This window comes from Xyrauchen texanus, chromosome 36, assembly GCF_025860055.1.
Source record: "Xyrauchen texanus isolate HMW12.3.18 chromosome 36, RBS_HiC_50CHRs, whole genome shotgun sequence".
Lineage (NCBI taxonomy): Eukaryota > Metazoa > Chordata > Actinopteri > Cypriniformes > Catostomidae > Xyrauchen > Xyrauchen texanus.
Window position 1 is genome coordinate 8,760,577 of NC_068311.1, and position 14,139 is coordinate 8,774,715.

The 14,139-nt window shown below is 34.8% G+C and overlaps 1 protein-coding gene across 2 annotated transcripts in view; it reads left to right on the plus strand.

The window, feature by feature from the left end:
• LOC127629754 (gamma-aminobutyric acid type B receptor subunit 1-like) overlaps positions 1-14,139 on the plus strand; it is a 68,717-nt gene that overhangs the window by 48,720 nt on the left and 5,858 nt on the right. For both annotated transcript variants that reach the window (XM_052106976.1, XM_052106975.1), the window contains 3 exons: positions 2,432-2,539; positions 2,788-2,881; positions 8,928-9,055. In XM_052106976.1, coding sequence (XP_051962936.1) covers positions 2,432-2,539; positions 2,788-2,881; positions 8,928-9,055 — 330 coding nt within the window. The remainder of the gene's footprint in view (positions 1-2,431; positions 2,540-2,787; positions 2,882-8,927; positions 9,056-14,139) is intronic.

The following is a 14,139-nucleotide window of genomic DNA, read 5'->3' on the forward strand; positions in this document are numbered from 1 at the left end:
ACCTTGAAGGTGGTAGTTTAGTTTAAATGCTGTTATTATTATTTTTCATGGAAAACAAAAGCCACATTTTTCAAAGTAATTTTACACAACTTATACAAAACAAAATTCATAATTTATATATTTTAGTTTTTTAAGAAAAAACGTAATTTGTTAAGACCTATTCACACCAAGTCTGTTTTTTTGGTGTGGATGTTCATTCTGAATGAGCTTTCGAATTGGAACAATGGATTCCTATGGCACTATTCACACCAGGTCCAGCAAGTTATCTGCCGAATCATGGTCCAATTTTTTCTTCTTCTTCAGACTGCAATGAAAACTGACTGACCAATGACAAACAAACTTTTTGTCACTTTTCCAGAGTCGTTGCAGCTGCTCAATCCAGTGCGTTGTTTGCACTAATCAACTGGTAAACACTAGGCATTGGATGTGCAGCTGATCCAAAAATATATACTTAAATTGTTGCAGTTTATAAACCCTTTGTACTGCAAACATAAACCCTGAAAATAAACCTAAAATCTGCTTATAATAAACTGTATGAGCATGTATTATAAATGTCCATAAACATAAAGACTCTGGAGTATATTCCTGTACTTTTAATTGTCTCGTGCAAAAAACACAATTCAATGCAAATATGCATTAAATAAATAATATAGAAGCTGTTAACACATTCTTTTTTTAAAAATACTTGTGTAATGTGCTGATACCTAAAATGTTTTTGAATGTACATTTTTTAATATGTATATCACTGTGCCTGTTATATTATCGTGGCATTACAAATAGCAGTGAGGTTCAGAAATTTGTTTGAACTAAGCTTGTAGTAAAATAGCCCATAAAAAACTTACAAAGACATATAATATTTTACTACGAGTGTAGACAAACAAATGGGAGAACCTCACTGCTTTTTTTATTGCAAGGATAATATAACAAAGCATTCCTGTAACAGTGCTCTTAAAAAAAAAAATATATATATATATATATATATATATATATATATATATATATATATATATATATATCTTTTCTCCCCAATTTGGTATACCCAATGCCCACAGTGCTCTAGGTTCTCGTGGTGACGAAGTGCCAATCTGGGTGGCGGAGGACGAATCTCAGTTTCCCCTGCATCTGAGACAGTCAATCCGCACTTCTTATCACGTGGCTTGTTGAGCTTGTTACGGCGAGACTCGTGTGGAGGCTCATGCTATTCTCCACGTCATCCACACATAACTCACCACGCGCCCCACCGAGAGCAAGAACCACATTATAGCGACCACGAGGAGGTTAACCCAACTTGACTCTACCCACCCTAGCAACCGGGCCAATTGGTTGCTTAGGAAGCCTGATTGGAGTCACTCAGCACGCCCTGGATTCGAACTTGCGACTCCAGTTGTGGTAGTCAGCATCTTTACAGTGCTCTTTTCAAACCATGCACAAGAAACCCTGAATTCAGTACAAATATCCAATAATTAAATACAGAATAGACAGAATAAAATGAGCCGGTGTTTTCTTCTATAATTATTTTTAATATTATGCATCATATTTTATACTATACCTGCTATTCTTAATGTACATTATTCCACGTGTATTTTTATCACTGTACCTTGTGTTATATTATTCAGGCATTAACCCTGGCATTATAAAAAGTGAATTTGGGTTCGGGAGTTCGTTTGGAATATACTCTTAGCAACATGTGCTAATATGTGCAAATATTAAGACACAGGATGAAGGCTTATGCAACACCATTCTTTAATCGCATAAAAACACAGATTCTATATTCCTTAAAATGACAGACTGCAAAATTAGGTACAGTAAATAAAAGCTTTAACAGCATTCAATATATTAATCTCTAGCACTGACAGCTGAATGCTGAAGGGTCTGGGAAGGAAACTAGTACAAAATAGAACAGCAACAGCATCACCTACTGTACAGGAGTGAAGTTTTTCGCTTCATTCAATATGGTTTCAATGTAAATAGACCTTTTGTCTGAAGTTTTCCTCACAAATTCATCATGGATTTGGTGTGAACAGGCCTTTATTCACTGATAATCTTCCTCTCTGATGAAGCTCACGTTTAGCCCCATCTGTGTCCAGATTCAAATTTAGTGCATGATTTTGTATGAAGTTTGTTTATGGTGCTTTATATGTGTTTTTTGTCCTTTTTGGAGCTTGACAGCTGCAAAAGCTACGGCAAAAGCTATGCAAAGACTCCTCAAATATTTCTCCTATTGTATTCCACAAAAAACAACAACATACTGGGGTTAAATAATAACAGAATTAAAATTTTTGGGTGAACTATTCCTTTAAAGTCTCCAACTGCTATGACCGTACCTACAGTATAATTTATTTTCTCATTTACAGCTATTGCTCATCTTGATCTATATTCTGAGTCTTGTGTATCATTGACTAGTGATTATGCTCTTGTTATGTCCCAGCAGCACTTGGATCCATGGAAGCTATATGCAACTGTTGCAGTTCTGCTGGCGATTGATGTAATCTCTCTGCTTATCTGGCAAATCATGGACCCCTTGCACATCACTGTGGAGGTGTGGTTACCCAATATATTTTGTTGTTGTTGTTACTGTGACTTTTATGATGTGCTTCCTTTGAAATGCTTTAAGAATTTCCTGCTGAGCAAGCTCATGGAAATAGTTGTTAATGGTGAAGGATTGTAGTGCTACGCTCTGCTGCATTGACCTCAATCTCTGTCCTTTCATCTTGCTCTCTCTCTCTCTCTCTCTCTCTCTCTCTCTCTCTCTTTCTTTCTCTCTCTGGTGTTTCTTCTTCTGAGCAGAAGTTTACTAAAGAGGCTCCTAAAGAAGATCTAGATGTGTTGATTCAGCCTCTTCTTGAGCACTGCAGTTCAGAGAAGATGAACACGTGGCTTGGTAGGTTTCCAGTACTTATCTTCTTTCTCTTTGGTCTTCTGTTTCTAAAAACTCCGTGACTCAGTTCTTATTGTTGATTACTATTACTATTGCTCACAATTAGGGGTTAGGGATTTGACACCTGAGCCTAAGAATTTCAATTTGGCATGTAACATCCTGTACTGTGTTATGGAAATAAATCATAGCTCAAACTGTGGAAATAGTTAAGGAGAGGTGTGCTATTACTTTTTAAGATGATTTTGACTGGCTGGTGATAAAACAGGCATATAAAACACATATACTTACATTGAAAGAGGGACCCATGCCAAATCTAGAGACCATATTGTTGTAGAGACTTGGTGGTGGGCTCTTTTTGGTTGAGGCCAATAAGCAACCACCCTAGCAAAACCCTAGCAACCACCCAGAACACCATATTAACCACAGAGCAACATCTGGTAACTAGGGCTGGGATGATTCATCGACGTAATCGATGCCATGGATTACAAAAATGTCGATTTGCATAACATGTGTCGGTGTGTCGCAATGGAATAATTAAAATGGCATCACACGGTTTAAGCATGGATTCACCGAAGAACAAACTGCAGCTAAAAAAAAACTTGCCCATGGTGATCTAAAGCATGGGAGTATTTTAGCCAGAGACCCAAACATGTGGTGCTGTGTAAGATATGCAAATTAGAAATGGCTTATCACAGCCGTACAACCACCATGAAGGAACACTTGATGCGAAAGAATCCCGGATCGTTTACTTTTTGTCCCCACCCACCCAAACATGATATAGTATTACAACACGTGTTTCTGTTAGTAGTAGTTACTTAAAATATATTTTCTAAATGTTTCCTCATCGCCCCCATGTTAAAAGTAATTTCTGCACCGCGAGTACATTTCGCACTATGCGACCAAAATACATCTGTTATTAGCCACTGGCAAGTACATTTTTACATTTCACTCGCCAGCGATAGAGTCGTGTAGTGTCCGAGGCCCCTTTACTGAATAAAAAGCAGTTGATTAAGAAGCTGGATTCAGCTTAGTCTTTCCCTGCATGTCTCATGAGCGCGGAGGAAAAAACACTTGTGTCTCGTTCAGTTGAGCATCTCCGGGAACTGCACAGCGGACGTCACAACAGCCGCTCTCTTGAGTGTGTGAAGATGAACCACTTGTCAAGTGCACTGGTGTGCACGCCGTCTACAGAGGCGTGTGCAAAACTCCCGCGAAAATATAAACATGGTATAAACGGATTTGTTTTGTGAATGCAAAGTGCTCCAGTTTCACTTTACGGCCATGTAATGTCAAATATCCATGGTCATTGTGGGTTTATTCACGCAGTTTAATAATAGGCAGTGAGAGAGAGGAGATGCCCAAGCAGATGCACTATTTCTGTGGAGATGATCAAACGCAAGAAACAGAATCTCAAAGTCTTCCTTCATGAGAAATAAGGGCTTGTGTGTTAATCAGAGAGCCTTAAAATAATGTGTGAAAGTGAAGAATTTATGGCAGATATATTTTAATATTGCATAATATAATATAAATACAGGTTAGCTGGGTTACAAAAGAAGCAAATGAAAACAAAACATTGAAAGTCCAATGGATCAAAAGTAAATCAGACAAATAGGAGAGATATATATATTTAGTTATTTAGACATATTTTAATAAATAAAATATGATTTTAATTATTTTATCATTTTATTTGACTGTCATTCATATGTTTTTGAAGCCAGAAAAGGAAATCATATACCCTTATTTTATTATATGACCCAAGCTAAATTTGTATACATGACTGTTGTGTGCATGAAGCACACACATAGTGAGTTTGTATGGTAATTAATAATCATATTTGTGAAACACCTAAAACAGACAATTAATCATCATAGTCCTAAAACAGTAATCATAGTCATAATCACAATTATTTGTTTGACAATTAATTGTCAGTCAAATTTCACAGTCGTGACCCCTAATTTTCATTATTAGGTTCCTACCTTGTGAATTGTTTTGTTACAAATGTTTCTTTTACTGAGAGTTGATTAAGAATGCACAAGTTTTAGTTATTACTGTTAGAAAAACATTTAAGTGTTACTCAAATTGCACTAATTTTTCTGTAAAATAATTTTATGTTGGACTGCTAAACTCGAGGTTGCACAATGTTTTGATATTCCTCCTGAAAGTGACTTGAATTTTACATTTTGTTTAATTTATTTTGTTGTTGGATTGCTAAATGTAGATTACTTTCATTTTCCAACATAAAATCTCTCCAAAATAAAATGAATGTTGGACTGTAAAATGGGGATTACCAGTTAAAACAGGGCTATTTTTGTTGCAGAATAATACCCTGCAGTACACACTTTGTTTCTTGTACATTTGTTTGTGTTTAGATAGATAATTTATTAAAATATTGAAATATTAATGAGACAAGTTTTTATATTTATTTTGGGTTAATTAATTGTTATATTAATCAAGAAATAATAATAAAAAATCGTTTGAATTTTTTAGAAAAACAAAATGGCAAATTAGTCGTTAGATTAACCGACTAATTGAAAAAATAATCGTTAGATTAATCGATACAAAATTCTCGTTAGGTGCAGCCCTACAGGTAACCACCCATAACACTGTAGCATTGTGGTTTCATGTATTGCACAGAAAAGCACATCTCACATTTGATTCAGAAAAGCTAAATTTAATAATGATTTCTTTAATGTAATGTATTTAAAAGTTTGAAGCATCTATACTTGAAGTTTTTGTGTTTGTTTTCAAGCTAATATGTTATTGCTTATTTCAAACTTGTTTCAGCTGAATATTGCCCATAAAGTTAAAGCATTTCACTTGGTCTAGAACATCTTATTTATATGTATCCAGGAGTTTAATTATCTATTGTGCTGCTTATCATGCTGCACTTCTCTGACACAATCTGTCTCTGAAATTTAAATTAATAATTTGTCATATGCTCAAGAGTTCCTATTCATTTTATATTCCTCGCACTCTTCCACATACATTCCTATCAACTCACTTTTTCTCTCTCGCTCTCTGTCTTACTATCTCTTTCTTTCACTCTCCCTCTTGCTATGGCTCCCTATCAAAGCACTGCAGTGTAAAATTAAATTATATGGGTCAGTGCACAGGTCTGAATCTCATAGCCTGACTCTCTTACACTGTAAGGGAAGATAATATTACAGAGGAAAAACCCTCCCTGAACTCAATACGAGATTAAACTCTAATGTGACTTATTAGTCATTCTCTTTTGACTCACTTCTATGTTTTTTCCTCTTCATTTTTTTCACTTTTAATTTCTTTCACAACTTTTTAGAAATTAACAAGTGATATGAAGTTGTATTTTTAGGACCATTTAAATTTTTGCATTGTGATATTATTTTCATGAAAATTAAGCACATTTCCCCCAATTATCCTTAATGCAATGCAAAAATCATTACAGTTTTACAAAGATAAACTATTAAGTATGGGGTAGTATTTGCTGTACTTTAATTTATATTCATTAAAAAAAAATTAAAAAAACATTGTTACCTGGCAAGATTAGTTATATAACTGTATTGCAGTAATGAGAATCATTATTGATAATCATGAGAAATATAAACAAACTATAAAGTAAAAACGCATTATAGTAATGGGAATTAAAAAGGGGTTGGGGAAGATGTGCTTAAAGGAATATTCCGGGTTCAATACAAGTTAAACTCAACCGACAGGATATGTGGCATAATGTTGATTTCCACCAAAAATTATTTCAATTGTCCCTCGTTTAAAATAAACAAAAATTTAGGTTAAAGTGAGGCACTTACAATGTGAACGGGACCCATTTTTGGAAGGTTTAAAGGCAAAAATGTGAAGCTTATAATTTTATAAAAGTATTTACATTAATTGTTTTTCTTAAAACAAACATTTTATTATTTGAGCTGTAAAGTTGTTTAAATTTTTGTTTTTACAGTCAATTTAGGGTTTTAGGGTTTACAGCGTTACATCGTCATTGCAACAAAGTTGAAAAACTGGATATAACTTTACACAGAAAAGGGTAGTAATTTAATTTATCACAGTAAAATCATGTTATCAGGTACACTGGCGACCAGAAGTTTAGAATAATGTACAGATTTTGCTCTTATGGAAAGAAATTGGTACTTTTATTCACCAAAGTGGCATTCAATTGATCACAATGTATAGTCAGGACATTAATAACATGAAAAGTTACTATTACAGTTTGAAGCTTAAACTACTTCAAAGAGTTCTCATCAAAATATCGTCCACGTGCAGATTGTAGATCCTTGGCATTCTAGCTGTAAGTTTGTCCAGATACTCAGGTGACATTTCACCCCACTCTTCTTGTAGCACTTGCCATATATGTGACTGTCTTGTAGGACACTTCTCACACACCTTACAGTCTAGCTGATCCCACAAAATCTCAATGGGGTTAAAATCCAAAACACTCTTTTCCAATTATCTGTTGTCCAATATCTGTGTTTCTTTGCCCACTCTAACCTTTTCCTTTTGTTTTTCTGTTTCAAAAGTCGCTTTTTCTTTGCAATTCTTCCCATAAGGCCTGCACCTCTGAGTCTTCTCTTTACTGTTGTACATGAAACTTGTGTTGAACGGGTAGAATTCAATGAAGCTGTCAGCTGAGGACATGTGAGGTGTCTATTTCTCAAACTAGAGACTCTGATGTACTTATCCTCTTGATTAGCTGTATGTCTGGGCCTTCCACATCTCTTTCTGTCCTTGTTAGAGCCAGTTGTCCTTTGTCTTTGAAGACTGTAGTGCACACCTTTTTTGAAATCTTCAGTTTTTTGGCAGTTTCAAGCATTGTGTAGCCTTCATTCCTCAAAACAATGATTGACTGATGAGTTTCTAGAGAAAGCTGTTTTTTTTTGTTTTTTTTTGCCATTTTTGACCTAATATTGACCTTAAGACTTGCCAGTCTATTGCATAATGTGGCAACTAAAAAACAAACACAAAGACAATGTTAAGCTTCATTTAATGAACCAAATAGCTTTCAGCAGTGTTTGATATAATGGCATGTTATTTTCTAGTACCAAATTATCAATTTAGCAAGATTACTCAAGGATGAGGTGTTGGAATGATGGCTGCTGGAAATGGGCCTCTCAAGATTTGATCAAAATTTTAATTTTTCTAATAGTTATGGTGTTGTTTTTACATCATTAATAACCTGACTATACTTTGTGATCAGTTGAATGCCACTTTGGTGAATTAAAGTAACGATTTCCTTCTGAAATAGTAAAATCTGTACATTATTCCAAATTTTTGCAGCCAGTGTATATTGTTTATGTCTTTTGGCTATACTTTTGAAACAGTGAGTATTTTCATGTTGACAGATTCACATCCATTATAAATGCCTCACTGTAGCCCAGATTTTAGGGCCAAGTTGAAATACTTTTATATGGCAATCAGTATTGTGCCTTTAATTTATTGTCATGAAGATAATGTAGCAATGCAAAAATCTTAATGGTGCTAAAATAGTCTGTTTTCATTTTCATTTTCATGCAAAATATAACTTTTTTTCTTTCATTTGATTTTGGAATTAAATATGGCACAGTGAATCAATTTGTTCCCTCTTTTCATTTCAATTATCTGGTTCAGACTGGAACCCAATTCACTGATGCACTTGTCTTTGCATCAGAAGTGTTATATTTTACGTTTAATTTTTGTAGTAAAACACATTTTTAGTGAGCTACTTCTTATCACTACATTTCAATTAAATTATACACTTTAGATTGTGTCAAATATCAATTTTACTCCTAAAGTTCTCCCTTACATTTGTGTGATTTACTAAGCTGAATTAGTTCAATAGAATAATTGATTTGATAAAACTGGTTCAGTCCATAAAAGTGGTTTATTTGTGGATTGGACACTATTTTTGAATTCTGCAAATGTGTTTACAATGTTTGTATTTATTTAGACAAAAGTCTTACACAAAATATACAGTATCTGCATGTAACACAGAATAATAGGCTTACATGAGTTCCAAGTTGGCAAAAACATAGACCACCTCAAACCTTTAAGAGCACTCACTATAACTAATGACTGTTTCCCTCAGGTGTTGTGTATGGCTACAAGGGACTTCTGCTGCTGCTGGGGATCTTTCTGGCCTATGAGACAAAGTCAATCTCCACAGAAAAGATTAATGACCATAGAGCGGTTGGCATGGCCATCTACAATGTATCTGTAAGTGTTGTTTCTGGCTGTTTCTATTTTAACAGCATATACTGTTATAGAAGGGCACTCTAACCGTAGCTGACAGCATAGTGCAGATGGGTGAAACACATGAGGCCATGTACTCTACTGTGAAGATTTCATGAGTGTTTAATTGTCACCAGCCCTTATCTTTAAAGGGAGAGTTAACTTAAAAATGACCCAAAACTCCTTTCATTATTTACACTTCATTATTGTTTCAAATCAGTGTGACTTTCTTTTTTCTGTGAAACACAATATAAGATGTCAGAATGTTAGCCTCACTAACATTCTGACATCTTTTACCATACAATGAAATTAATGGTTCAGGCTGTCAGTTCTTTTCATTTTTGGTGAACTATTCCTTTACAGGGTTTCCACGGGTCTTAAAAAGGTCTTAAAAATTCTTAATTCGCCCTTCTGCAAAATAAGGCCTTAAAAAGGTCTTAAATCGGAACAACAAGTCTTTAATTCATTTGGTGATGGCATTAAATGTTGTGTGTGAGGGATTGTTTTCTCCTTGCGGGATTGTATTCTCGTTGCGTTTAAGTAGGGTGAACAGATGTCCAGTTTTGAAGAGGTGTCACGGTGTCCCGACAATTCCCTTAACATTGTAATTATGTCCTGGTGTCTGCTGGTAGGCTCACTGATTTTTTTTTTTACTTACATTTGATGTACTCATTTTTCTTCTCACTATTGTCTTTGGTATCGTTTGCATAGAAGAGTAGCAATTTCGGAGCGTTGCACGTTGATTTGACGATACTTTCATTCTAGCCTTTCTGCAAATCTGCTGAAATGTATCTAGATACCATGGCAATGACATCATACATTTGGCGCGTACTCTTTGTCATCCTGTCAGTCAGCACAAGTAGAAATGCACCAATAAAATTTTTTTTCAACAACGAGCTGAAAGAAGTCACATTTAGACAGCTACACTTCACTTTTTACGTAGTACAAGCACTTACATGTTCAGACCTGGGGGTTGTGTTATGAACTTTTGGTTACAGTGTTGTGAATTTTTGTGAAGTCATTTAATAATTACACATGCATTATGATATCATATGGATAGGATAGGCAACTTGGAATTTGTACATTAAAAAAAACTAAAATGTGGTTAAATCGTGAAAGAACTAAATCTAAAATAAAATATACATTTTCACAAACTATATAGCCTATACAGTTAAGTGCAGAAGTTTGCATAACCCTTTTGTTTTCATACATTTCCACATCCCTTTCAGAATGTATACAAATACCCTATAAGATATTATATTTTTTATGTAGTACTGCCCTTCAAAAGCTACATAACACAAAATGTACTCTTATTTACACAAATCATCATGTTCATAAGTTTGCACCGCTTGGTGGATCTTATGTTGCCTTCTTGAGCATCAATAATTGTTTGCACCTTTTGTAATAGTTGTGTATTAGTCCCTCAATTGTCAAAATCTGGACCTCATATATAGCCACTGTTGGGAAGAACTGTGCAGAAGATGCTGAGAGACCAAATAATTTTACTGTAGTCTGATTTTTTCTTAAGAAAGGTGGACATCTTCACTGCTCAGGACGAAGCAGGGATTCATGAACAATTATTATACAAACAGTTATTAACCATTGAGAAAGCAACGCACCATATTAGAAACCAAGGGTATGTAAACTTCTTAACAGGATCATGTGTGTGAATTCAGTTACACACACATTGTTTCCTTACATTTTCTTTAGTTGGCCTTAAAACGTTCTAACAAAAGTCTTAAATTTAGCTTCATAAAACCTGCAGAATCCCTGTTTTAAACACTAGAATACACCCCACCTAATCTAAATCAGTGTATAAAAATGATCTTTACACAAACTATAAAGGCTGATGTAATCCTAACCATAAGTGTATCTATTTCTAACAAGAAAAAGACGACATATCACCTTGCGTGCAAGCCTTTTTTAGCACTTTTTTTGAATGAAGTGTTGATTACGGTCATATTGTGCTGCGCTATGGATTGCTAGACTGCTTGCAAACAGTTTGATTCCAGCAATAACTCCAAGTGCTTTGCTGGATGATTTGCATAATTGCAACTAATTGCTAAAACTCTGACTAAAACAACCAAATGAGGCAAAAAGAAACACTTCACTGGAACGTGAACATGATCACAGCTTTTTGTCAGTCCTACAGCTATTTTAAATAAAATCAGATGTAATCCCAGAACATCACCATGTCTCTGCTCTGTGTCAGAAATAACATCCCTTACTTTGATGCTACTTAAGTGTGCTTGAGTTAATCGTCAAAAACAAAGGAATAAACGTCTGTTTTTTTGCCATGATGCAACATTCTGAAATTAATCAGATGCAAGAGTTGTGTGTTCTGTTAGCTTTGAGGCCATCAATAGGCTAGTGTAGGGCAGAGTGGGGTAAGATGAGCTGATTTTTACATATGTTGTCTGCTATACAAGGACAAATTAGACCGAGGTAAAATTAATAGAGCTACCTTTATTACAAGGTGTCACTTGATATAATAAAAATGAATGCCCCCATGTTAATAGAGTGGTAAAAGTGGAGTGGTTATTTGGAGTGGTAGAATGATAAGAGTGGGATTCTCATTTTCCCTCCCATTGAGTTCAGTGACCCCACATCACAGTAAATAGACCAAACAAATTATATTTAAACAAAACAATCAATGCATTATGACTGCATAATAATATTTTGCAGGGTAAAGTTTAATTTTAGTTCAATATTGATTAATTATTCACTTATGGTGCAAAAGAGACCGTCTGAAAAGTCCACACACTGTGCTAAAACGTTACTGGTATCCAAGTGTTCAGTCCAACTGCCTTGCATGTTCTGTCTTAAACACTTATTAAAAAAAAACCTTTACACATTCTTAAGACTAAAAATTGTATGCATAACTTACAATTCAATTGGATTTAATTAATGAATACTTGGACAATTTAGTGCTGTGGGTGGAATTTTCCGTCAGTCCCTTACAAGCACTAGTCCATGAAAGGCCATAGGAGCATTATTATGCATAATTCTCCAGCTACAAGCGTTGACCATTTGAGATCAATGTTTTATACCTGTATGATAAAGTCATATATTTTTTAACATAATTGTGCTAATGATAGCATTTCAAAATTGTATTTAGAAATGTGCTTAAAAATTCTTAAAATAACCTGAAATGAATTAGTGACCATTTACAAGACCTGTACATGCTGATTATAGCCTACAGCTTAAATTATAATCTAAAATCTTGATGTGTAGCCTATCATTAATTTTATTGATAGTTTATTCATTAAGAATTGAACAGCATCAGTCTTTCTAAAGAACAGTATGGCAACATGGCTTGTGGCTTTGTGGGTAAAACCAGAATGTTAGTGTGTATTGACTTATTGAAACGTTTGTCATGAGCCTATTTGTTTACATATTTTCAAAATATTTACTCAAATTTGGTGAATCTTTGGTAGTCTTTAAAAAATTGCATGACTGATATTAAAACAGCAAATTATGTTTTATGGGCGTACAGGGGCCATTTAAGTTATTATACAGTTGCCCCCCCTACTAGCAAACCTGCCCCTGCCCCCAAAAACTGCCCCTGCCTAAAAGTTAACAAAAGTAGCTTTAAAAGGAATAAATATTAAATAATAATGGATGTGGCCTTTGAGACTCTATGCCCTATGCCCTACCTCTACTTCCTTTTTCAAAAAACTGTGCTCGTCAAGCAATTTCAATTGGTCTTTAAAACTAGCAAACAGCATGGTTGCTCTAGACAAGTTGTTTTTTTTTTCAGGACAGATATGACAGTCAGGTAATGCCCGCTGTTATCTGACTGTAGTGTGATTTTGGGAAATACAAGCTATTGTCCTGTAATGTTTGCCAGATATGACTTCTCCACTGTCATATGAGATCGTAATCTAGCACTGTTGCCCACTGGTAGTGTTTTGACAAAACAAGCTCTCTCTTTTTCATCAACAATTCTCTCTTTCTTTCTCCCTCTATCTCTCTTTTTCCATTTCATGCTTTATTTAATATCTCAATTCTCATATACAGCAAAGATTCTGCTCTGCAATGTTGTTTTTTCTTAAAGGCAATTTACGCCCTCTAGTGCTGATGCCAGTGTGGTATACTAACGCCTTATTTACTGTTAAAACAAATAAGTAATAACTTAAAAAAAAGTAATAACTTTTACAGAGATTTCTATTAAAGGAACTCTAAACTCAATAAAGTAAAAGTAAGACAAAATTTTTGTTTTGGTAGTTTGTAAAGTTTTAAGAACACATTTGTAGGTAGTTTGAAATCCGAGTAAAATCAGATGCGTTTCAGTCTGGACACATTTTCAAGTAGTTGTTTTGACCTTAAAATCAAAACATTTGCAATGTCAATGCACAATGTTCAGTAGTCTTTACAGCTGTGTCTGAATTCACTCACTTCCCCCCACATATCAAACCATGTTGCATTTGCTATCTTGTGAATTTTGAAAAAGTAAATGAGTAGGTGATTTCAGACACAGCATATGCATGACATTTCCAGTTTTACATCCTCTCTTTCCAGTGATATCTACTAAATTATTCTGTAAGAATGTCTCTTGGCATTGTGCTGACAAAGATATCAGATACTAACCACATTGTCTGAATAAACAGATCCGATTTAATAATTTACAAAAAACATATCGGATTTGTCTGCGGTGTGAACAAGGCCTAGGTAGTTTATCGCTCACAAACTCTAGAGTTGAGAAATTAGAATAATTGAGTCATTATCAGACATCCACTCACTTTATCGGAACACCTGTACACCTACTTATTCATGCGATTATCTAATCAGCCAATCATGTGGCATCAGTGCAATACATGAAATCAAGCAGATACGGGTCAGAAGCTTCAGTTAATGTTCACATCAACCATAAAGTATGGGGAAAACATTTTTATCTCAGTGATTTCATGTGTGGCATGATTGTTGGTGACAAACGGGCTGGTTTCAGTATTTCTATAACTGTTGATTCCCTGGGATCTTCATGCACAACAGTCTCTTGAGTTTACTCAGAATGGTGCCAAAAAACATCCAGAGAGCGGCAGTTCTGTGGACGGAAACACCTTGTTGAT